This window comes from Pollachius pollachius (genome assembly GCF_949987615.1).
Source record: "Pollachius pollachius genome assembly, chromosome: 10".
NCBI classification, from domain to species: Eukaryota; Metazoa; Chordata; class Actinopteri; order Gadiformes; family Gadidae; genus Pollachius; species Pollachius pollachius.
Genome location: NC_136943.1, coordinates 23624170 through 23649025, shown reverse-complemented (window position 1 = coordinate 23649025; position 24856 = coordinate 23624170). Strand labels below are relative to the sequence as shown.

The 24856-nt window shown below is 43.5% G+C and overlaps 2 protein-coding genes across 3 annotated transcripts; both read right to left on the bottom strand.

Moving 5' to 3' along the window:
* Positions 1-10: 10 nt before the first annotated feature.
* stx3b (syntaxin 3b) lies at positions 11-14121 on the bottom strand. Of its 2 annotated transcripts, none has more exons than XM_079745166.1 (11): positions 13782-14121; positions 8150-8224; positions 7930-8029; positions 7362-7436; positions 7141-7211; positions 6499-6607; positions 6346-6419; positions 6054-6188; positions 5138-5248; positions 4746-4856; positions 11-725 (listed from the first exon to the last, which is right to left on the bottom strand). In XM_079745166.1, exons 1-11 carry the CDS (start codon positions 13809-13811, stop codon positions 648-650), a joined length of 969 nt encoding a protein of 322 aa, XP_079601292.1. In that variant the 5' UTR covers positions 13812-14121; the 3' UTR covers positions 11-647. The 2 variants fall into 2 exon arrangements, with proteins under 2 accessions (XP_079601292.1, XP_079601291.1); XM_079745165.1 differs by lacking the exons at positions 11-725; positions 4746-4856 and adding exons at positions 1063-2345; positions 3511-3616.
* A 1388-nt stretch (positions 14122-15509) lies between these two features.
* ran (RAN, member RAS oncogene family) lies at positions 15510-18535 on the bottom strand. The gene is made up of 7 exons (XM_079745477.1): positions 18465-18535; positions 17636-17690; positions 17421-17505; positions 16656-16781; positions 16345-16532; positions 16065-16235; positions 15510-15851 (listed from the first exon to the last, which is right to left on the bottom strand). The coding sequence occupies exons 2-7, from the start codon at positions 17669-17671 to the stop codon at positions 15807-15809; spliced, it is 651 nt and encodes a 216-aa protein (XP_079601603.1). The 5' UTR covers positions 17672-17690; positions 18465-18535; the 3' UTR covers positions 15510-15806.
* Positions 18536-24856: the final 6321 nt, after the last annotated feature.

The following is a 24856-nucleotide window of genomic DNA, read 5'->3' as shown; positions in this document are numbered from 1 at the left end:
TACGTCAGCATCACATGACACACAGAAAGTTCGTAAAAACAATTTTCACAACCATAACAGATGTTAAAAGTTATAGACATAATGGCACGGAGCACATTAATGTATCTGACTGGGCAATCGAAAATCAAGTCATGTCTCATTTATGCAGTGAGGTGATGCGCTTTAGTTCATTTACATCAACTATATTTAAAAATATTAACTTTATAAACATAACGCAAATACCTTTGGAGACAACCAGAACGGCAAAAGTTAATATGCAATTACAAGACGCCTCGCCAGGCGGCGCCTGAAGTCCAGAGTAATGAGGTTGGGTTAACGCCCGCTATTCAAATATGAACATAAAACAAAAACACTGAAATCGAGACATTCATCATCTAAAACATATTTTCCAAAACTTCATACCGAAAATGTAATATAATTCGAAATTGAGGGTGTAGGAATTAGGGATTGGATTTGGTCATTCAAATTCATAATAATAAATAATAAATCCAGAGGAAGACAGGGACTTATGTTATGTAAGTTCTCTGGAAGAAACATTTTCCTGTAAAGAAAGCAAAGCAGAAGAAAATGTAAATGGTTTATGCAGTAATCATTCAATGTGAATTAACAATGTTATTCTTATTGTATTTGACCCATTTCCTCTACCTTTACGAGAAGAAACTATACAGGTAGGAGAAGCCAACGATTCCAATGATAGCACAGCACAATGTGATCATCATCTTCTTCTGCAGCATGAATAGAGATCGCATTAGAAAGAAGAAAAGCGTGAGCATTTGGGGTCGGATGTACCTCTCAGTTGATCGGTAGGTTTGTGGTATATGACAGGCTTCAGTGATGAGCCAAAAGGGGAACAGAGGATCGGAGAGGAACAACGTGTGGGTCTGTGTGTGCGCGCGTGCGCGCGTGTGTGTCTACGTGTTGTAGCGTGAACATAGAACAATTAAAAGGGACTTACCTTCACTTTGAGAGTACATGAGGCACATAAGTGTATTGTATACGTATTGTGTCTGTATACCGAACAGAGAAAAATAACTAACTCAGAAAGAGACATTGATACATAGGCACATTGATTAAAAAAAGTAAAATATTTAATTTCCTCATCAAAAATATTTGGCATCATATAACTTAAGAGTACAATTAAACAGTTAAAGCACATAGATAATTTTTGGCCTCCCTTATAAATTATACAGAACTAATAAAGTAATAAGCAATGATGTGGAAGTCTGCTTGTGTATAGGCTATTATTGGTAATTGCGAGTGAAAAATCATTTGGACCTATGAATTTAAAGTACAGTATGGCTGATTTATTAAATATAAGCAGGATAGCATTGGCTTTGGTGTTTCCTGGGAAGCAGAGTAATGTTAAAATAACCTCAAAAGGAATTGGTTATCACCACACCATGCTCAAAGTCTGATGACCGTGATGTCAGACACTGAGCGAACTTCTGAAAAGCCATTATTATTAAAATAAATCTTATTTGATGCACCGACTCATTCAATTGGGATTGCATGAAAAAGACTAGTACAGAATAAGAGAGGCTTCTCCACTCCCATGGGAGATGGACCAGTAGAATGTGTGCATAATGAGGCACTCAACAAAAAAGATGCAATTGATAATTAACACGATTTAACTATTAATGACAGATTATCAGAAAGTGCTGAAATGTGTCTTCCCTCCTTGGGAAATAAAATGCTCAATGCAGGAGACGATAGCTAGCTTCACATCAGAGGACGTGTGAAGGATCAAAAGGCACAGTGTTGTGATAGTGTCATGTTGAAATATTAGAGAACCGAGGAATAACGTTACAGGAACCGCCCCGCGTCTGGTCACCCAAAGCCACTCTTGAAAGTGAGGGACATAAATGAAATGATTTGTTTTTTCTTCCAACATGTATACAAACATTTCATGTGTATGTGCTTGAAAGTCGTGGCACTGATCCCTCATGTGCAGTGAGAGGTCTGTGTGCTCTCAGCTCTTCGTCCCAGGGAGCCAATGTCCCCCCACAGACCATCAGGCCTGAATGCACCCTCTTAGTCCAGTTAGTTTCAGCAATCAAACTCTTTTCCATACATTACTGGTTCCATCCGGTCTAGGTACTGTCCAGTGGTCAGAGACAGTACAACACGCTGTATGTGTCCTATGCTAATAGTAAGGGTCTTTGGGCTAACGAATGTGATCCATCTGTTATAGATGGGCTCGCTTTCCACCAGCTGGGGGGGAGGGGTGATGATGATGATACTGAGGAAGAGGAGGAGGGTTGGTGCTCCTATAGGGTCTGAGAGAGGATGATGGCGAGGATGACCACAGCGATCACAGCACAGATCACAGTGATGATGATGGTCTTCTGCAGACAGAGACACAGAGATGGAGAGGAGAGGAGGGTTAATGATCAAGTAAATTTAAAGAACAATCAAAGATTGAAACTCCAAACAGGGAAAGCAACTAACACATGATTGGCAGTTTTCCACTGGTGTAAACACACGTTACCCCTCACTGAGAGTGGGCCTGTTGGACTTACGGCAGAGCACCAGTGTTCCTGCTGCCAGGGAAGCGTTCCTAACTTCCTATATAGGAACGCTATATTGGAAGGCGTATTTACACGCTATTTATCCCACCGGCATACATTACTTTGCATACACAAAAAAGGATATCTTCTATCGGAGTATGCATTGATCTCCATCCAGAGTTCATCAAACCGTAGTTGCATAACGTTTTATACTGCAGCACTTGCATACATAAACTGCACAACCCGTTAGTTAAGGTCCACCTGTGTTGACTCAGATATGACAACACAGTGATCATGGCTACGGTCGAATAGTCCACAAAATGACATCCTGTGCCTTCTCCTTGGCCCCGATGGGAAAGATGGGGATAAGAAAGGAAGCACCTTTCCTTAGCATTAGAGGAATTCTACAAGCACTTGTCCTGGCTGCCACTTATGTGTCATTGTTCTCAGTTAGAAGCCTTCCCAAGCAATGAAGACTATTCGACAGGAGCCAGTTCTATTGCTAATGCTGCTTTCTTATTAAATTAATTCCTGATGTCGTGGTAAATTAAGCGCGTGCTTGATGTAGTGCAAGTTCCATCCAAGAGCACCAATTTGAGCCAATGATGAATTGCAATGTTCTGCATTTCCGATGCTGTTCTGCAAGGTTTCAGTGCGTCACGGTTCAGAACCATTAACCAAACACCCGACCAAATAAAGAAGAACTTCCCACAACAAACTGTTGCTTGTTTCTCTAAATTCAGGTTTGCTAGAATTAATTAAATAGAGTTGTGCGTGTGAGTGGGGATTGGGGAAGCAACACACCCAAAAAAAACAAAGTACAACACAAACAAACACACCCGACATAAGCCAACAGGACAGTGAGAGCAAACAGTCCCAACAAATGTAAATATACCACGTCCCCACGGCGACACCCACATTGAGAGAATGCATCCCCTTCATCCAGAGCTGGTGGACGAACCCAAACCTACTGCAGTATGGCGGAGGCCACTCAGGTACTCACCCTCACTCTCTCCTCCTCAACATCACTTCAGTCCTACTGACAACCCCACAATGAGCGCAATAATGGCCAGCAGTATCAGCACTATCACCACTATGATCACCGTTTTCTGTTGGGAACAACATCAAGGTTTCTCATGAGTCTGTGATCACACACACATCACACTGTGAGGCCTCTTTGGATTCATCAATGTCATTAATGCGGTTCATTATCCCTCGACAATAACAGAATATCAGGGTTTTAAGACAAGTAAAATGTCTTCTGCAAAATATAACTCGATGTCCAAAAATAAATTTTATATTACAATACCATAGAAGCTCAATGTAACAATGTCATGCCTTTAGTGTGGCAAAGTGAAGCCAGTGTACATGTCCACATCAACACATTCCTTTGTTGCACCCACCACAACACATGAGCAGACAAAGAACAAAATACAGGCGCAAAATGCTTTTTGCACCTATAAACCGACATAGCAATTATACATGAATAATAAAGATGAAACCTGGAGGGAAAAACTGGTTAAAGAAGCTTGAGCACAAGAATATTGTGAAACTGTCAAAAGACAAGAAGAGCGAAGCATATGTGCATGTGATTGTGTGTGTCAGAGGAGGGTTTTTGAGGAATGATTTGACATGGTTCCACAAGGTAAAGGAATCATCAGACGCAGGGATCATGGTCACGTTTCAGGTAAGTGTGGAGGAGGGAGGTATTGATGGCTGGTGGTTTGGGTGGAGTTGGATCTTCGTGTCATCAGCCTGGTTTCCCAAAAGTATTCCCAATGATATAAAAGGAATGCCCACCCGACACACTGCTGTACTGCAGTGCACGTGGCCATGGTCCCTTTCTACGTTTTCATAAGTCAATGGGTTGGCCAATCGGGAACTCCCAGGCCAGAGAGATGATGTATTGGATCCGCCTTGTGCCTACAGTTCCTCAATGGAGTTAAAAGGAAAACCCCATTTCCTGGAACTGTGTAGGATCTTCTAGCTGGGCCATGTGTTGGCGTTGGAAAAAGTGTGGCTCCACAGATTACAAATTAGGATTGGAATTACCGTGCAACATGTGCATTAAACTGATTAAATAAATAATGGTTTCTCTGCTGTCCTGCTCACTAATACACCCTTGTGCAGAAGTGCCTACACTGATTATCCTGAGTCCCCGCTGGGGTCAGCGTTACGGGGGGCTTTGGGAAACCGGGCCGGTGGTCTTGTCCAATCACACGGCGTGCCTCAACTCACACGGCGCGCCTCCTGCTGGAACTTAGCCGCCTTCTTGGTGTCTGCCACCGCCCGCTCCACGAAGCCCACCGATTGGTCCATGTTGTTCTCAATCCTGTCAATCATTCCACCCTGACAGAGGGGTGTGTGTGTATAAGTGTGTGTGTATGTGTATGTGTGTGGGTTCGACAACAATGTAAAAAACAGAAAGAGATAGAGAAATGTAGCGGTCACTCTACTGCGTGTGTGTGAGGTCGGAGGGCGTGTGAACGGCGTGACATAAGGAGAGGGAGTTAAGTGCTTATAAAAGTACAAGCAGCCATAGGGGAATAAGGAAAGAGGCAAAGAGCCTTCACCGGAGACCGAGCAAGAGCAGCTGACCTCATGAAGGGTAAAGGAAAAAAGCGTAGTACCTTCCGAGCCTTGGTCTGGTACCTTACAGCCTTTTTGGTCTCAGTTTTGGCCACCTCTATGTGGTCCACTGACTTGGACACATTCAACTCGATGTTTTCAACAATGTCTCCCTAAAGAAAATAAGAGACATACAAAGAATTAAAGGCAAAGTGGTAAGAGGCAAAATAATAAAAGGCAAGATGGTTAAAGTTGGTGAGTTCTCAACACTTTACAGATGGACCTAATGAGATGAACAGCTGAATGGTGTGGTGCTCACAACACATAACCTCAAAGAGACTTTCACATTGACTTTAGCAAAACGCTTTGGGGATTAGTGAAAAAAAACTGGACACAATATGTACATTATCAAGAGATAAGATCACATCGTAATAACACAACAAAGACACATAGCGGGGAGGTGGAGAATCCTTACCTCGATACGAGCGTTGCCTCAGGAAAGCATGAAGCAATCAGTAAGAAATACATGTTTACATAGCCTTTCAGAGAATAGTACACGCTGCTTTAGATAAACACAGCATTTTGACTTATAATAGAAACAAATAAATACATCTTTGGACTTCTCTGGATCTATTCAGCGAGTACTTTACAAATTCATTAGAAACAGACCTGGACATGGGATAAAAACGGACTGATACTGTAGTCTGACTGCTAAGCAGGGATTCATTGTTAAGCAGATTTAGCTGAGCATTTATTGCTAATATTATTCCTTATATAAAATGTATGCATTGCATATGAATAAACAATGTGAATCCCGGGTGAAGTGTGTGGTTTTGCAGAATAAAGATAGAAAGGGATTGGTTAGATCTAAAGGCCTCCACTCCTAGGGGAAGCATGGGGATTGATTTGAGTCCAGGCCCAGCTGTAGATACCAGGCCCAGGCAGAGCCGCCGCTTGGGGAGGGACCAGTGAGCGTACCTGGCTCTCGACCAGCATGGCGATGTCCACAAACATGTCGTGCAGCTCCTTGATGCTGCTCTCCAGCCGGACGATGTCCTTGTGTCGGGCTTCGATCTCGTTCAGGGCCTGCTTGGATATGCCCGAGTCCACGATCTGCAGAGTGGAGCAGCTTTAGACCACTAGTTTTATTATGAAAGATCTAGCTTTTAATGATCAAAAATACATTCCGTGCAACGAAAAGAAAATGATGAATATTTGACATGACAAACGCCCTCAAATCTCTGTGACGTGCGTGACAGTGGGAGCTCACCCCTGCGGTGAACACGGCCGCGTTGCCGCTCTCCAACATCTCTTCCAGCTCCTCGTCCGTGGTGGCTTTGCCAGCTGAAAGGTTAAAGGTTAAAGGATGAGCATTAAGAACCCTCCGGAAGGTGCTTCGTGTGGGAGTCGGTGTGAACCTCACTGATCTCCAGCTGCCTCTGGATGCGGCCTTTGCTCCGCTCCCTGAAGTCCACCTGCGCCTCGTTGTACTTGGTCATCACCTCCACAAACTTCCTGGAGAGCACGGCATGCTGGGAGGACGCCGTGAGGGATGGGGGGGGACCGAATTAATTACTCAGACTGGATAACTGTTGCTTGATACAAAATGATTCTACTTTGGATGCTCCAAAGGCCCTATGGTGAAGCACTCTGCACCGCCACTAGATTAAGTTCATTATCATCATCCATTTTTCAAAACGACGCAACTTTAGTACACAAAAGGCAAAAGGACCACGTTGTGCTGTGCTGTGTGTTGTGTGTTCATTGAGGAGGTGTGTACCTGTGATTAGTGTTGTTGCTGTTGTGTGTTCATTGAGGAGGTGTGTACCTGTGATTAGTGCTGTTGCTGTTGTGTGTTCATTGAGGAGGTGTGTACCTGTGATTAGTGTTGTTGCTGTTGCGTGTTCATTGAGGAGGTGTGTACCTGTGATTAGTGTTGTTGCTGTTGCGTGTTCATTGAGGAGGTGTGTGCCTGGAAATAGTGTTGCTGTTCTGTATTCATTGAGGTGTGTACCTGTGATTTGCATTGATGTTGTGCGTTGTGTGTACATGAGGAATTGTGTACCTGTGATTTGCGTATCCTCATGTCGGCGGAGACCCTCTCCTGCTCATCTGCCTCCAGGTTCCTCTCGATGGCTGAAGGATGAACACGAGTCTCATTTCATACAGTTTTGGATAGTGTCGCGCGCAATGTTGTATTGTTCGAATGCATGATGTGTTATTTTTTGTACCGTCTTGCCTGTGCGTGTGTGTGGGTGCGTGTGTGGGTGCGTGCGTGTGGCTCACTCTTGAGCTTGTTTCTGGCGTTGTTGGCCATCTTCTTGATGTCGTTGGTGATGGCCTCCAGCTCATCCTGTGTTTCTGTGTTGGCATGGACAAAACGTAGTTATCTCTGGCTTCAAAGTCCATCACAGATCCTAGCTATGTATAGCTATCCGAGCTATACATGAGAACACTAGCCTTTCTAGCAGATGCTTTGTTATGTTCAGTTTGATAGAAAAATAAATGTTTTGCATTTTAACAGCCTGAAATGGATAAGGAATCCAACAGCTGGTGGTAAATAGGGCCTCTCTAAAATACCTCCTATGAAATACAAAACAATATCAAAACCTTTGGAGGATTCGGCCGAACATTGTTTAGCAAGGTCGGAGCCAGAATGTTCACCGGCCTCCTCAACCTTCAGCTAATTCTGCCTTCAACCATTGGAACTGGTGTGATGGCGTCGCCATGAAGGAGTTAAAACAACCGTTGGTGGAAACAGATATGGGCCCTTCTCTAATGGCAGTAACAGATGATAGAAACAGCCATTGTTCTGCCAGGAGAAGGAGCTGGGTGAGGGGGTAGGCGGTCGTACTCTGGTCAGACGTAGGAGCCGACAGGATGACAGAGTACAGCTTCCTGACCTCGCCCACGTGGTCATCGATCTTATCAATACTGTTCCTGATGTCCTCGATCTGCACAGCCAAGCACACACAACCAGAGACACATGAACACTCTAGCACACACGTCAGGCTAATACACACATACAAAAATGTAACACACACACACACACACACACACACACACACACACACCTGACAAAAGAAGTCATCCATGAAGGCTGCGTTGTCCATGGATATCTCCACCTCATCGTCATCTTGGTCGCAAGTCTTCAGGGAAACAAAGGAAGGGATTTTAAATATAGGTAAATGGTGAAGGAAGAGGCCCAGTATAGCAGCAGGCTGCTCCAGGTATCTCCCAGGCGGAGCCCTGAGCAAGAAGAGTATAGGGATTGTCATTTTGCTTACCCAGTGCATGAAGTTTAAAGGAAAGTATAAAATAAGATGGACAGAATAATCTTCAGTCCAACGTGGGCATTAGATTATACTGGAGGTCCAGTTGAATCACAACACAAGATTCAACTCACTGCCAAAAAGAAAAACTTCTCAATTCAAATATCAACACCAACATATTCACTAGCAAATCAAAGCGCGTGACACAACCTAAACAAGCAGCGTGCATGGCACTTTTCTTCTCCTCCTTATGAAATGATCACCAAAGGCCCAGGTATCACAGACGGTAACACAAGCAGCCTTCACTCCCCACCTGTATCAGCTGATCAATAAAGGCCCAGGTATCACAGACGGTAACACAAGCAGCTTTCACTCCCCACCTGTATCAGCTGATCAATAAAGGCCCAGGTATCACAGACGGTAACACAAGCAGCCTTCACTCCCCCCCTGTATCAGCTGATCAATAAAGGCCCAGGTATCACAGATGGTAACACAAGCAGCTTTCACTCCCCACCTGTATCAGCTGATCAATAAAGGCCCAGGTATCACAGACGGTAACAAAAGCAGCCTTCACTCCCCACCTGTATCAGCTGATCAATAAAGGCCCAGGTGACGGTAACACAAGCAGCCTTCTCCCCCCCCGCCCCCCTATCAGCGGGGGAGCGTTGCAGCCGCCTCCTTCAGGTGGTCACCGGACCCCCTCGGTTAACGTGCTGGCTGCAGCGGTGACAGAGACAGAGACAGAGTCTCTGTCACCAGAGTGACAGAGTCCACAGTGACAGGAAAGCCCCTGCTACAGCCGACTGGGAAGGAAGCCCAACTGTTTAACCGAGATCAATACTAGGACACACACCCATGATATGGTGCCACCGTCGAGTAAGAAATGGTCAAAGGAAAATAAGATGAATAATAACGAAGGAGGCTGTAAATACTGTAGCAGAGAGTGGTTTTCAATAGTATTGTTATATTAATATTATTGCTTGTCCTGACCAAAGTCAAGGTGTTCAACAGTTCATTCTTCTGCCACCGGCCTCACCTTCGGACCCAATATGACCTGCCAAGGTCTGCACTGAGGACGTCTGCATGTCGACAATAGGACCTCTCATCTGCTGGAGTTAAGTACATACAATACCAGCATGTACCGCCTTCAACCCTATATTGTTTTAAGATATGCCCCCAATGGCTCCTATGCAATCTGTATTATATATCAAACTTGCAAATACAAAGATAAAGGGAACAAACAACTGCCAAAATAGCAGTGTCATAGCTTGTATTGCTGAGCCGGCGGACCATAGTCAAACCGGCTGCATATGTCATTGATCCTATGTTACGAATGTACAAACAGGCCTATATCATAATCATATAACAGAGGTCCCTATTCAGAAAGGCTGGGATTTCAAACATTTTACACTCTCTTTTCACTCATTTGAATTGCAAACATGGCCCAGATTAAAGTTCCAGCCGGCATGTGTGGGACGATTTGACAGCGTTGTGAATTTACATTAATTAACATTGAGAATGCCTCGTCACAGCAAGCCATTTCTACCTGAATAACTCCCAGGTTGTAAAGTGACCGTTCTCTACACACTCTACCACACACGTTCTGCTACACTGAGATAAGACAATGCAGCCATTTCCTTCCCATGTCACTCATTCAGCGAAAATGAAACGGTCCAAAAAAGACAAAGAAAGAGTTGCTTTCACCACCAAGAGCAAACCACATTCATGTGAACGCTGACAGCGGCTATCAGCAAATGGAGGCGACTTTAAATCAGTAATAAGTTAGCTCAACAGTGGCCTCGTAAACCTCAATGCATTTTGAATATGTAGGTCAACTCTCACTGTTGGATTGAACGAAGGGAATATACATATAGAAGCTCAAACTGATGCAGCAGGGGTGAATCTGCAGCAGTGTCATGTTCGTAGTTTCCATCGTTAAATACTGAAAGTCTATGGTACAAATAATTTCTTCATTATGTAGAAAGGCCTAACTAGGGACAGGTCGGACATCTGGTATGAAAGAAGACAGCTGTTTACTGGTTTCTTCGGTTATGTTCTTTGCATTGGCCCTGACAAATAAACAAATACGTACAATAAAATAAGGTCAAGGCAGACACTTTTCTCAGTATACTGACACAACAAAGGGGTTTATTAGATATTGACAACTGGTTACAGTATCTTGATTTACTTATTTGAGGTTTGTACTAATACATGGAGTAACACTTAATGGGAAATTCCACCACCATTCGATATTACATTCCACATATTTGTAGCTATCTGGTAAATGTACAATGACATAGTAGGAGTTTAACCCGACGTTTCCTCAAATTATACAATGGAGGAACGAGTTTAAATCTGTTCGGGTCAAGGAATCGATTGGTAGCCCAGTCAGAACCATGTTGTAAAACCATCACTCTTGTATTACTGATGATCATAAAGGTGGCCCCCTAGGCTGGTCATCATTTGGGAAGGGTTTCTATGGAGGCTTGGCCTCTTTTTGTTACGTGGATTGTTGAGAGCATTTTAGATCATTGTTATGATGGCAGCGTAAAGTTCAGCATTACATCTTTGTGAGGAGAGAACAGCCATAATTATATTGTCCCGACTCGTTATGGGCATGCAGACTTTCGAAAAAGGCAGACCAATCAAAAATGAACACAAAAATGAACAAAATGAACACAATGTTCACGGAACGCTGAAGGCCTCAAATGTCTTCGACTGGGAGGTTTTGGTTTAATGTAATCGTGTGTTCAATGAGTTTGAGAGGCGTTGTAGAGAGGTGGCTCAGTAACTTCCAGGTACCATTTACATACAACATTGCTTGTTAGCGCCATATTTACTAAATATACTGGAAGGTTATATGTCCTCCCCTGGATAGTACGGCTTTGAACACTGACAGCCACTTCAGAGACTTAATCATTTGGAAGTTTAATAAATATAAAATGGAGACAGCAGTAATAAAGGTTCAATAATACACAATGCATCAGTTATAAATAAATTGATTGTTTTACATTTAACTTGATAGCTTTGCTCTTTCTGTATTCGTTTAATTTGTATTGTATTTTCATATTGACCTTTACCAGGATTGGGGTCAGGATTTATCTCAATGTTGTTTTTAAAGGGTATTGTATCATTGTTAAAATAAATACATTTAACAAGTTAAACATAGCACCTCTTTGATATACTGACTAGAGTATTTAGTCCTGTCCCCGCAATTGAAGGACTCAAGTGCGAATCATTTAGGAGTCATCTTGCAATAGTCCCCAAGTATCTATACTATGAAATATGAAAAGCAGTGACCAAGCGAATTGCAACAGTATGTTTATAGATTTATAACGGATAGTTCCTAAAGTGGCTTCTGTATTATGCATGTTGCTAAATGGGTCTTTAAAATGTACACTTATATTTTGTATTAAAAAGATTTATACAATTAAAAGGAAAGAATCTGGTTAAAATTCGTTGTATGTCACAATGCTGTGTTTGAAATAAAAAAAATGCAGAAATAAATAAATTATTATGTGCTCAAACTCGAAGATGGTTTTAATCATATAAACCTCACATAATACTAAGAACAAGATACAAAAATGGGTATCCTGGATTTATATTTTGGTTTTGTGATTAACTAAATAGAGTAGAACTAGATCAGAATATGTTTTTTATGCATCTTTGCCAGCTGTCTATATAGGATGCATCACACAACATTAAAACAGAATCAATAAATCCTCAATAATTAAACTGCAGCGTGCGACCACACTAAACTGGACTGAAGCTTTACAATATGTTACATAATCTGGCCCCAGCGCATCTCACGTGCAGACTTCCTATTGGATGAATTGTGTAGTGGCTTAACACAATTTAAATCCCCATGTTGCAGAGCAGCTCCAGACCAGAAAATAGATCAAAGGTTAAGACAGGGACCGGTCCACATCCCTGGAGAACAGGTGGACGCGGATCTGAGCGGAGACACTCACCATGACCTCTGACCCCTCCCACATCACAAAGGGGACCAGTAATAGTAACCATCGATGGAAGAGCATTCCAGTGCTATTGCGGTGGGAGTGTCCAATAGTGTCCAGCAGGCAGACAGACCCAGGGACAGATGGAGGCTGCTGGGACAGACAGAGCAGCAGGAGGAAGGCCATCATCACGGCCATGGGAATGACTGATGCATTATGGGATACACTTCTCCCTCCTCTCCTGCCTCCTGCTGTACCTCTGTGCTTTTGAAGTTTAACAATCACGCACAAGATGATCCGATGTTGACTTTAAATCCATATTATCGTAAACTGTACGATAATGTGTTTCAGTAAGCTATTGGTGGGAAATGCATGCGTTTATTTTTAAAATACGTAAAATTGGCATGAAATACCATCAAGGTAAAACATGATATGTTTTGTTAGTGTTAACGTTAGTGTTGATTTCTCAAGCCACCATTAGCGTTATTTCACATTAGACAATGGAAGCAATATTCTGTATGTGGGCTGGAAATGTACATTAGTCTTGGGTTGCTTATTGGAGCAGTCGATTCTAAGACAAGGAGAGTACTGAAGCACAGAGTAACTCCAGACTAAACCATTAAAGTACTGAAGTAAAGAGTAACTCCGGGCTAAACTAGGATCTAGTTTCCTGCTCCTCTTTCCCACAACCCTCCCATTCTGACGGACAGGTGTGTCGCTGGTGAAAGGTAACACAGGAAAGTCCAACAAGGAACTTTCTTTATAGCATTTGCCTGAACCGGTGGCCTAACAGCCATATATTTAATTCAGCCATATAAATGATACGAACTATGTGGGATACATGTGCCCGAAGACACACAGACGTGTACGACTTGAACACAGCAAATATTTGGTTACCAGTCGCAGTGTCTATGGTAACACACTGAGGCCTCACCCAGGCTTTAGACAGAGCTTATTGTAGTTAGAGAGGTCTATCCCTTCTCGATGTTAGACAGCAGGGTTCAGAACCAAGTACATCAGGTGGACTGACAGGTGCGTCTGAGACTATAAGTATATAACTATAACGTCACCGTATTGAATTCATGACAACGTGTCGAGAATATGTTGACTTAAAATAAATAATCAGGAAAAGTGTTACACTTGACGATCGTTAGAAGGAACACAAATGAATAAACGAGAGAGGTAAACGATCATGCGAAACAATTTACAATTCTGCAATTTATCAAAATCTCAACATATGAGCGAAAACAAACCAAACCGATTCTGAACTATCCTATGAGTTTATGGCCGGTTTGGAACCATCGACCCTCACGTGATCGACACTGAATTAAATGTATACAGACGTAGGCTAAAGGTTTGAATGATCTGACATTTACTACCAAGAGTTAAAATATGAGCCCGGGTCTGTTTAGTGATTCGATAAAGGAACTCTCAGTTGAGGAAGTGTAGAGACGTGAGGAGGTCTCAGGTGAGCTCACCGCTTTGAGCTGCTCCAGGCGGTCCTTCATCGTGTCGGGTCTGCAGCTCTGGAGAGAGGCACTGAATAAAGACGGTAAAGCGGACTCCTTCAGCCGATCAGTTCTCTCCAGGGGGTTCCCACCGCCAGGGAAAACTTGACTTTTCAAAAGTCTAGTCCCGGGTGTCTCTGAAGAGGACGGTATCCGCTAGAAGAGATGTTCTGTGAATTCTCCATACAATATGGCTGCTGATGTTAAAGCGTGTGGTTTCCGCTAAATCTCATCGCCCGAAGGATTAAAACAGCAGTTGTGTCCAGCAGCATAATCTCTCTCCCTCTTTCTCACTGCTCGCCCAAAGTAATCATTCTAAAACGCACTTTCTATTTGACGCATGCGTGCGGAGGCCCTCTTTGGCTCTTGCATGAGGCCCCTCCCTGGGCAGCAGGAGGATGTGAACCTGCTCAAAGGTCCCTGGGCAGGAGGATGTGAACCTGCTCATAGGTACCTGGGCAGCAGGATGTGAACCTGCTCATAGGTACCTGGGCAGCAGGATGTGAACATGCGCAAAGGTAGCGTTACGATAGGGTTATTGATAGGGGTAACGATATTTGTCCTGAAAGCGTTGGGCAAATATAGAGATCGAAAGGGCACGAATTGAGATATCGATCGACTCGTTCTGTTAACTACAAACCCGCGCGCGCACGCCCGTAGATTTGGGGAGAGCCCCTTTACGTCACTTTTTTCCATTCGGCTCGCAGAGGTTTCATGCGATACTCAAGAGTTTATTACAGCCACCGACCGTCTGCTTTACGTTGTTTACTGCGTCTCAGCCAGAAGAGATACAATTTAATTAAACGTAAACGTTGGCTCGACAATTCGCACATGTTTATGATATATGCTGGAAGGGCACTGCATACAACTTGGATCAGTTGTCGCCAAACGCGCGGTTTTTTAAGTGTTGAATTAAATCTGAAATGGGTAACGACGGAATGTTTGATTAAGGTGTAAACACACGGACATAACGACTGATTGGACTTGAGTGACCCCGTGTGGCCGAATGTAGCGGGTGCTGCCTCCGTCATAACAGTATGAAAGTGTCATTTCAAGTCTTATTTCAGAGTTTAGTCAGACCAAAGATGGTTGAGCAGCCAGACCCATTTCATGCTTCAAGTATGATGGGTGTACTCATCATGCCCTGGGATACAGAACCGTGGCTAGAAAATGTAAAATAATGCAGTTTAAAAGTCCAAAAAATATGTATACATATAGAAAGGGTACTTTAGTTTTCAGGTTTATGGACAGCTCCCTATGTATTCCCTTGCATGTTATACATATACACAGTACTATGATCTCTTCACAATTCGACTCCATTAGGTTGGACAAGAGCACTCTCATAAGCCACAACACATTTAGATACAGCCATCATTATATATCGCTCTCAAATAAATATTTTGACATAGCTGATTTAACCACGTCCATTGAGTTTGCCTCAATGCTACTCACTTTAATATGCTGCAAAACTGATTTTATTCTTGCTTTGAAAGAGGTGAACTGTTCCATTGACACATCTTTCCAATACAAGCAAATCTATAAATGTCAATATTCTAAGAAAAATCAATGGTGTCCCTCGGTCTTAAAGTTTGATTACCAAATATTGCTGGAAAAACTGAAGTAGGTTCAAGTATATGTAAACAGTGGAGTGAAACCATTTGGTCTAGATTAGCTCATACATACACACACACAAGTCGGTGATTGTATATTGTGAATGTTTTATTCAAATTTATTCCATAGTGCTTCCAGTGGGAAATACAACAGCATTAAGTAAGCTGGCTAAAATCTCTGGAGGGTGCTTGAAGAGGAGGGGCACCTTTCCATGCCAACAACACTAGGGCGGGTCTGTCTTATGCCATGAAAATGGAAACGCAACTTCTCCAGCAATTTGTCTTGTTAAACACAAAAATGTTCAAATAAAAAATAAATCTGCAACAGGGGTTTACAGTAAAAGGGTCCAAGGTCGACGGTAGGGGCATGGGCGTTGGTAACAGGTTAAAGCTCCTCATCATCATCTGGGAGGGCTGTGTTGGAGGCAGTCTGAAGAAGGAAGGTTGATGTAAATACCAGCATGAAAAAAAGCACATTTTGACCTTTTATAAAGTGAAAGGACAGATTCAACTTAGAGAATCTGATAAATACTAGATCTTCATGAGGAGCTGAAGAGTTGTGTCGTTGACAATATGACAGGTAAATCCTAAATGGTGGGTGAAGCCAGGGTCCCAACACTAGAATAAAGGGGAGGGTACTTACTCTTAATTCATCCTCGTACTGGGCAGCGAGGTTGGGGTCCATCTGGACCTCTGGGGGGGCGAGGGCGGGCATCTCTACAAACTCCAGGTTGGGGTCACCCACCAGTTTCCTCGCTAGCCACAGGAAGGGCTTCTCGAAGTTATAGTTGCTCTTGGCTGAGATGTCGTAGTACTAAGGAGACAGTCGACACAAGACACATTATTTTTTCAACTGCCCATCATCCAGGCCGAGGTGATGGTCGCTGGGCTTCAGAGGTGATGGTGGATGGACGTGGGGTTACCTGCAGGTTCTTCTTGCGGTGAAACACGATGCTCTTGGCTTTGACCTTCCTGTCCTTGATGTCCACCTTGTTTCCGCAGAGGACGATGGGGATGTTCTCACAGACGCGCACCAGATCCCGATGCCAGTTGGGCACATTCTTATAGGTTACTCGGGAGGTGACGTCAAACATGATAATGGCACACTGAGCTAAGGGAGGGCAAGTTCAATAAAAAGGTTAAAAACATGCACTCTTTGGATAGAAAAGATTAGTTGAGCATTTATATTTTAATAAGCAATTGTTTGTTGATTTTGTAATGAAACATGGCGTACCTTGGATGTAATAGCCGTCTCTGAGTCCGCCAAACTTCTCCTGTCCAGCCGTGTCCCACACATTGTAGTTAATCTGCCCTCTGCTTGTGTGAAACGTGAGGGGATGAACCTCTACTCCGAGTGTGGCTGGAGGAGAAAGGTCACATACATAAGATGAGGAACTCTTTCAACTTTTCGCAGTTACATGTCAGAGGTGATGAGATGTTTTGGCCCCAATAGTATAGTTGACATTAACAATCTGGATATCTAATTAATGGTCAGTTTGCATCAATTGCCACTGTTAACGATCAGGTTCTAAAGCTTTAAAGGGGTTGTGTAATGTCACCAGATGTGTGATAAACCCAAGCAGGTCGAAAATCTGCCCTTTCCTGCATTTCAACCATGACATCACAAGATGGATGGTCCACCTAGATGTACACTGGATAGACCAGTCTACCAGTCTACCCAGTGGACTGTAGCTAAAGTTGCTCATCTACCCATCCTACATCGAGGTCCAAACTCTCACTTGGGATTTCACCAAAACAAAAGGAAAAGTCAGATTGTATTGTTGTAATGACTAATCACACCCAGTGTCATTATATAACCCCATTCATTTGGTCTCTTCTGGATTTCTAAAGCCCATGCATCCCAGTTATGTGGCAGGATTTGTTACTACAGATGACTGCATTATAGATGGGTGTAATTCGCACTCCGACAGTATGTACTTGTTAAGGTGTCTTGGTGTGTACGTGTTAAAGGTTTCGGTCCCAGACCCAAGGTACTCACCAACATATTTCTTCTCGAACTCTCCTGTTAGATGGCGTTTTACAAAAGTAGTCTTTCCAGTTCCTCCATCGCCGACCAACACGAGCTAGAAGAGAAGCAGGGTCAGGCCGGCTGGTACTGGCTGGGGCTGGTTCTACACCTGGTCAGCCGACACTCGACTATTGTCCACTGAAGACTGGATCATTCATAATAAACCATAAGCCATAAACACTCACCTTGAATTGCGGCGTCTGCGAGGGAAAGGCTGCCATTGTGTCTTCCTTCTGTGATCTGAAACAATGAGGACGTTAGCTTCTCGCCATCACATGCGACATGGATCAGCGACAAATACAACAGAAGTCTAATTTAAATGCGATTCGACTGAAATGATTTCGAAAAAGTCGAACAACAACATGTTGAAGATATCCGCGCCTCCAGATGGATGTCAGAGTTTGGGCGGCACGGCTAGCAGCTAATGGTCCGTTCTAGCATGTTCCACGATAGCCACATTAGCGCCTTGCGTCATCCTGCAAAGTTACTCGGCAACGTTTTTTTCTGCCCAAATATAAATCACACCATCATCAAACACCGGATCTATCTCCAGATGTACAATAACAACACTCTGAGACACGGTTAGACCTACGGGTCTGGCTTACGTGTTAGCTAGCGTTAGCTCGATGCTACATACGAGCGACACTACGCGCGGAGGACTCTATAAGTTCCGACTCGGTACAATATGTTCCTATATTGACCATTTATAAAAACACAGCTTCAATACTCTATTGTGGACTGAGTTCACGTTAAGAACGGAGCCCGGATCGACCGCGGTGTGCCATAGCCTGGGTGCTAATGCTTTAGCTGCAGCAGCATGGAGCCTTCCTTTATCACCGCTCAGGACAACACCGATGGTCCGTACTTTTCCACGAGGTACTGCGCTACATCACTGCACTTACGGTTCGTTTGGACCTTAAACCTGGTTTTCCTACTACCGTTGACTTAACCCACCGTATAAATGAGTTCCACCTGGGTTTAAATGTACACTATGAAGCGCCGATGCTCACTTACCCGGCGTTGCAGCGAAGAGAGGGAGAGTAAATGGCGGAACGTTCGCGGGAGATTCGGCGTGGACTATATATGGGCCGTTTCCGCCCTGGTCACGTGGACTATAAGACGCACTTTCCGCCTGATCACGTGACGCTCTCAGCTGAAGACGATACAATTTATCACCCAAGAACTGTATCGATATTTGTGTATTTTCTTGAAAAAATAATTTTTCTTCTATAACATTTAGAGAATGGCATAGATATAGTCCTGTCAGTCTGGATTGTGAGCATAAAGACAGGATGGACACAGGCTTATCTCACACCCTTTAATTAGTCGATATTAGTTTACCTGGTTTGAAAATATACAGATATCACGTAAATCATTAAGTTACCTGATTAATATTGGTAATATTGGCGTGCGGCTCCGCCTTGATGGTGATGGCCTGGGGGGGGGGGGGGGGGGTTCCACATGGAAAGTTCAATTGAACAGGGCTTTAGTGTGTTATGGTATTTTAACATCTCCATCCTCTGGGTGCAAAGCGGTTCATGTTTTCTGACTCAAGTGAATCCCAGTATGTTCATTATTGATTAGGAATATCAGGATATGAGCAAAGCTGTGCTATAAACCAATAGTCATAAATTATACCACATTTGTTCTTAACATAAAGGGGCATACATTGGTTCAGCATGTCTGTACATGTTTACTTTACAGAGACCATCTTAAGTTCACAAAGCAGCAGACGCCTCTGTCCCTCATACAGAAGACCCACGACCTGTCTGTGTGTGTGTGTGTGTGTGTGTGGAGGCGATGCATCGCTCCTCTCCACTGGGGCAGCGTCGGAGCGTCGTGCTCCCCTCTGATGCGCGGGGACAGAGGGCCCTTCTCCAAGGGGTAGTTGATGGTGGCAGGCTCGCGGAACAAGTAGCTCATGGTCATCCCCAGGCTTGAGGGGGACGGTTAGAAAATAACATGGAAAGAAATGTTCAATTTGATTTTTATGATTAAAATTAAACAAAAACAGCTAAAATAGTAATCTTGTTTGGTGTTGCGAAATAATGTAATGCTTATAAACGCAAATAGAGTTCCCTTATATTCATGGATTACATGGTCCATGTTTCCATGCTCTATTCTATTTTCTCGCTTTAGTGCTAGTACAACTCGATGGCAAATTAAAATAACGAAAAACGATAATAAGTGCATGGGATAAGGCACCGTTGTACCTCTGAACAGCTCCGTCCAGAGGAGAGTGGTGGCAGCCCGGTCGGTGATGGACCTCATCGGTCGGCAATTGCAGAGCATTTACAAATTCTATAAAAAAGAAGAAGAAAACTGCTGTTTAGTGAGAAACGTATCTCAAAATGAATACTGACCTACAATAATGATTGAACTTACTGTGGCTCGCTCTCTGAACGGAGAAACCGAAGCGCCGCATAGTTCCGGGGCCCTATCTTGCATCCGGCGCAATTGACTTTCTACGCATGTGTCGTTGCTAGTTTGCAACTGGCGCAGAGCGTTCTTTTCCCTCCACCGCCACGCGCCTGTAAACTAGGGAATGATCTTGCGCCCCAAGGGACGGTTCGGCGAAAGGAGGAAGCGTGTTCTGGCGCAAACGTTCCCAAAATCCCAAAAACGTTGCGCAAAATACCTGGTTTAAACTCAGTGGCGCGTTGTTCAGATGCTATTTTAAGGGCGCATGCATAATGTTGCTTGTGCACCTCGCGCATACACTTTGCTTCTCTCATCTACCTAGCCACACATTCTTGGTAAATTATTTGGGAAATAACAGCTGATACAATGGTAATAAGTTGTACTTTTAAATCAATGCATCTGCAAACACATATTTTCTTGGCATTGTATATTAATGGGGGGACACATGCATATTAGGAACACAAGTCGATAACGATAATCAGGGCCGCTGACAGGTTTGGCTGGGCCCGGGACAAAATTCTCTCAATGGGCCCCCCCCCCCCCCCGCCAAAAAAAAAAACGACACACACCTCTACTTTCTCAGTCCCTACCCTACCCTTAAATGACGGAAATTCAAAAAAATACTCATTACTCAACAAACTATTTATTTGAACATTTTAACATTAACTTTGTATGCAACTATTTAGGTGCGAAATGCCATGCGCCGGACTTTTGTGGTGGCAAAGTCATCAATGAGGTCATTGAAGTCCAGCTTCTTTGCAAGCTTGTGCTCTATGGAAAGCATTGCCAGCCCGTTGAGCCTCTCCTGTGACATCTTTGAGCGCAAGTAGTTTTTTATTAGCTTCAATTTGCTGAAGGCTCGCTCACCTCCAGCCACAGTCACAGGCATGGACAGGAAGATCCTGAGCAAAATGCAGAGGTCCCCATAAATGCTCTGAAGCCCCATTTCGTATATGGCATTCAAAAGATCCAGGGATCCAAGATTTTCTTTGAATGTTGCACTGTATATTTTTTTAATGTGCAGGATTTGGTCTTGAATGGACTCCGTCAGGTCACTCTTGTACTTTTCAGTGAGATTTTTGCAGGCTTCCTTGATGCTGTCCTCCGGCATCTCCCTGAACTTCCAGAGGACACAGAACTCACTGCAGATCTGCTGCATGGACTGAAATCTTGTTTCTAAGTGGGACATTATACTGTCCATTGCAGCATTAAACACTTTGTCCCGAAAGAGGTCCTCTGGGCTTTGCACCTCTGTCTCTGTCTGTTGTTCATCAAAAAAGCGTTTCCTCTTTCGAGTCTTCACTTCAATCTTGGCACTGATGCCCATGTCAGTGGCAACAGCAGTTGCCTCTTTCAAAAAATTGTTCCAAGAGGAACGCAATAATGCAATTTCCCCCTCCAACTCTTTAATATTAGCTGCTTGGACATCCAATGAGATTGTTGAGGACTGACTTATAATGTTCCTGTCCTCGATACATTGTAGCACCTTCGTCCAAAATGTGAGGAGCAAGACAGCATTAAAGGATTGAAAGTAGGTTTTCAGCCCATGTGCCTCAGCTTTTGTGTCATTGCTCAGGTTTCCTGTTGAAATGAGTGTGTCAAGTGCCTGTATCACGCTTGGCAAATGTTTTGCCACTGGGCGCACAGCTTCAATCCGAGCACTCCATCGTGTGTCTGATAAGAGGTGAAGACAACATCCCAAAACTTTTTTGAGGATTCCCCACCGTTGAGGACTTCCACTGAACAGTTTGTACAGCTGATTTACAAAGCCAAAGAAAAGATCAACTTCTGGGCAAGCTCTGGCAGCATGGACACCAACCAAGTTTAAGGTGTGAGATGCACATGGGGAGAATCTGGCCAAGGGGTTCTTATCTAGTATGCGCGCTTGCACCCCTTTCACCTTTCCAGCCATGTTTGCACCATTGTCATAGCACTGATCCCTACAATCAGCTAGGTCTATTCCATGCTGGTCAAGTGCTTCCTCCATCATGTTGGCTATTTCCTCTCCTGTTTTTTTGGAAAAATCTTTGAACTGAAGGAAACGCTCATTAATTTCCCATGCATTTTCAGTGGAGGTTTGACTGACATACCTCAGTAACAATACATTTTGCTCCACATTAGAGATGTCTGGGGTTGCATCACACATAATTGAATAAAATGAGGTCTCTTGCCTTTCCTTCAAAATAGCCTTCAGGACACGTTGTGCACAAAGTTCAATGAACTCCTTTTGGCTGTCAGGTGAGAGGTATGTGCTTGCAGCCTTTTGCCCTGTAGCCGCTGCTGTCTGATGTTTTCCACATGATCCTTTAGGACAGCGTCATACCTCGATAATAGCTCAATTAAGCCCATGAAATTACCATTATCTGGTTCATCAATTTTGTTTGAGCTGCCCCTGAATGGCATATTTCTGAAGGCCAAGTACAGGGTCACATCCAGCAGTCGCTTCAGTAGTGCTTTGTTTTTTTCAATTTCTGTGTCCAGCAATTTCTGTTGTTCATTATCAATTCCACCTGTATGCAAGACAGAATGTTGCAGGTTTTTCCATTTCCAATAGCAATGTTTGTGTGCCACATTTCTTTCATGTTCTGGGAATCTTTCATATAATTTTTTGTATTTGACTTTGGAAATCTGCATCCCATTTGTAGAATTTAGTGCACTTGTTGACCTTTTCTCTACTTCATGAGAGAAAAGTAAACATGGAAGGCATAATAAGGCTTTCTTCGTCCTGCTATAGAGAATCCAGTCCCTATCGTTTTTTTCCCGTCCATTGTGAGAGGAAGAATATGTTAAATAGTGGGGAAATGCCCTGCCTTCTGCATCTGCTGGCAACTCTTTTGCCATCTCTGAAAATGGGATTCTTTTCGCCATTGCACGCACAACGGTTACTCTGTCAGCATCTTCCATTTTTGCTGGCCATAATGCAGGGTCATGGTAATCAGGGGAATGAGCCCCTCCTCCTTCGCTGTGACTTTGTCTCTCACTGGTAACCTCTGACTCTTCCTCTACTCTGGGGGATGGATCCACTCCTCCTGAATCACTGTCTTTCTCTCTCTCTCCCTTCACTCTCCTCCCCTTCTCTCTCACTGGTAGCCTGTTCTTCCTCTATCTCACTGGTAGCCTGTTCTTCCTCTCTCATCCTCTTTGGTAGCCTGTTCTTCCTCTCTCTCATCCTGTTTGGTAGCCTGTTCTTCTTCTCTCTCATCCTCTCTAGCCTCTCCTATAAAGGTGAACATATTTCGATAACAAGGGCTATATCTAAATTAACAGGGGTCAAAATGAACCATTTAAAAAAGAACAAATTGAAAACCCCTTAATTTGACGATTTAACACAGAAAAGAATAGACTGGTCAACTTGGCTAACTCTATCCCAAAGACTACAAAAGTTTAAGGTTTTTTTCTTTGTTCCCAAAATTGTCAAACGCCGAAACACAACCACAGAATTCCCTTGTGCAGCTCCCAAACACATGACGTCGGGATGACAAGCCCATTTATTACGGATAAACCAAAAGGATTATTTACAACTTTAATTGGATAGGCTATGGATATGGACTGAGTGAAGTTATGGCTTTCAGAATCATACCACAATAAAACTCACGCTATTGTATTCACTTAGAGCTCATTAACTGCACATTTCATCGACCATTTTTCACTTGACCAAGGGGAATCATGTCAAGGGTACTTTTATTTATCGCCAGACCCGCGTTTATGTCCGCTGAACTTCCAGAGAATGTTTGGGGAACAAGGCGGAGCCCATTCATCTGGCGAGTTTCAAGTTAACGGCAATCAGAAACTAAGTTACAGGCTACCCCAAAACGTCACGTTTATAACCCATTCGTTACATCCAACTCTATCTAAATGGCAATTTCACATGTTGCCATGCCACTGGCTTATTTTAAACCATGAGCCGCGTTACACTGGCTGTAATTCAGCTGACTGGGAATGATTCTCAAATCAATTCAGCCTGATTGGAGTGCGCAGCGCGTGCCTGCCTGAAACATTTGATTTGGACATGGGCCTATTTGCGGGGTAATGTGCATATTCTAAGATTCAATTAGATATAGGCGTATGAAACACAGTGTAATAAAGCCTTTGTGGTTATCAAATTATTCAATGCCCCCTGTCTGTCTGATATTGATCTCCGTGTGACTTGCTCATGTGGTGCTGCGCTAATATGTTTGACACGCCGCCTGTGCCTGTGTTACTTGACGACGGGGCTGGAAAAAGTTGGCCGTGTCTTACCTGGCTGTGCTGCACAGCTGCCTTTACTGGTACCTGCAGCATCACCTGAGTCTTTTCTGAAATATTTATAAAGAGATCCCCTCAGGCTTTCGGCTTCTTCCCCTCTTTTTCGCCTTTCTTTTTTTTTCAGGGCTCCTGACTTGTGCATGTTGAATCAACTCGCGCACTGACCACTAATGGAATGATGTCGTCTTTTTTCTTCTCCAATGACCAAACCATTTTGGCATAGGGGTGATAGGGGGTTATTGGCCGTTTTTTCAAGGGCAATGAAGGCAAACAATCTAGGAGTCATTAATTGAATGCAAATAAAGCACTTTTCTTCTCTAAATCAACACATTTTGAAGTATACATACAATAATTAATCCCAACTTCATGGGGGTCCAGTTATGGGCCCCCCCCATTCCAGGGCCAGTCCAGGGCCCGGGACAACGTACCCGTTTGTCCCCCCCTGTCGGCGGGCTTGACGATAATACATACAATACTGCTAAGAAACGATGTTTGTTAATGTATTAGTGTTAGTGTTACACCAAATTCTGCGACCCACCGAAAAGCGTGACCCCAGGGGGCGCTGTTGCACATTTTCTGCAATATGCACGTTTGCATTATAGCAAAAACATAAATAAAACATAAGATCTCCCCCCACTGGTGGGTCTTTCTTTTTTGATACTAACATTAATTCTAAACAGTGTTTTACACAGTAGCCTATAATAGGAAATGCTCAAAGGTAAATCAGCACAATTTTACAC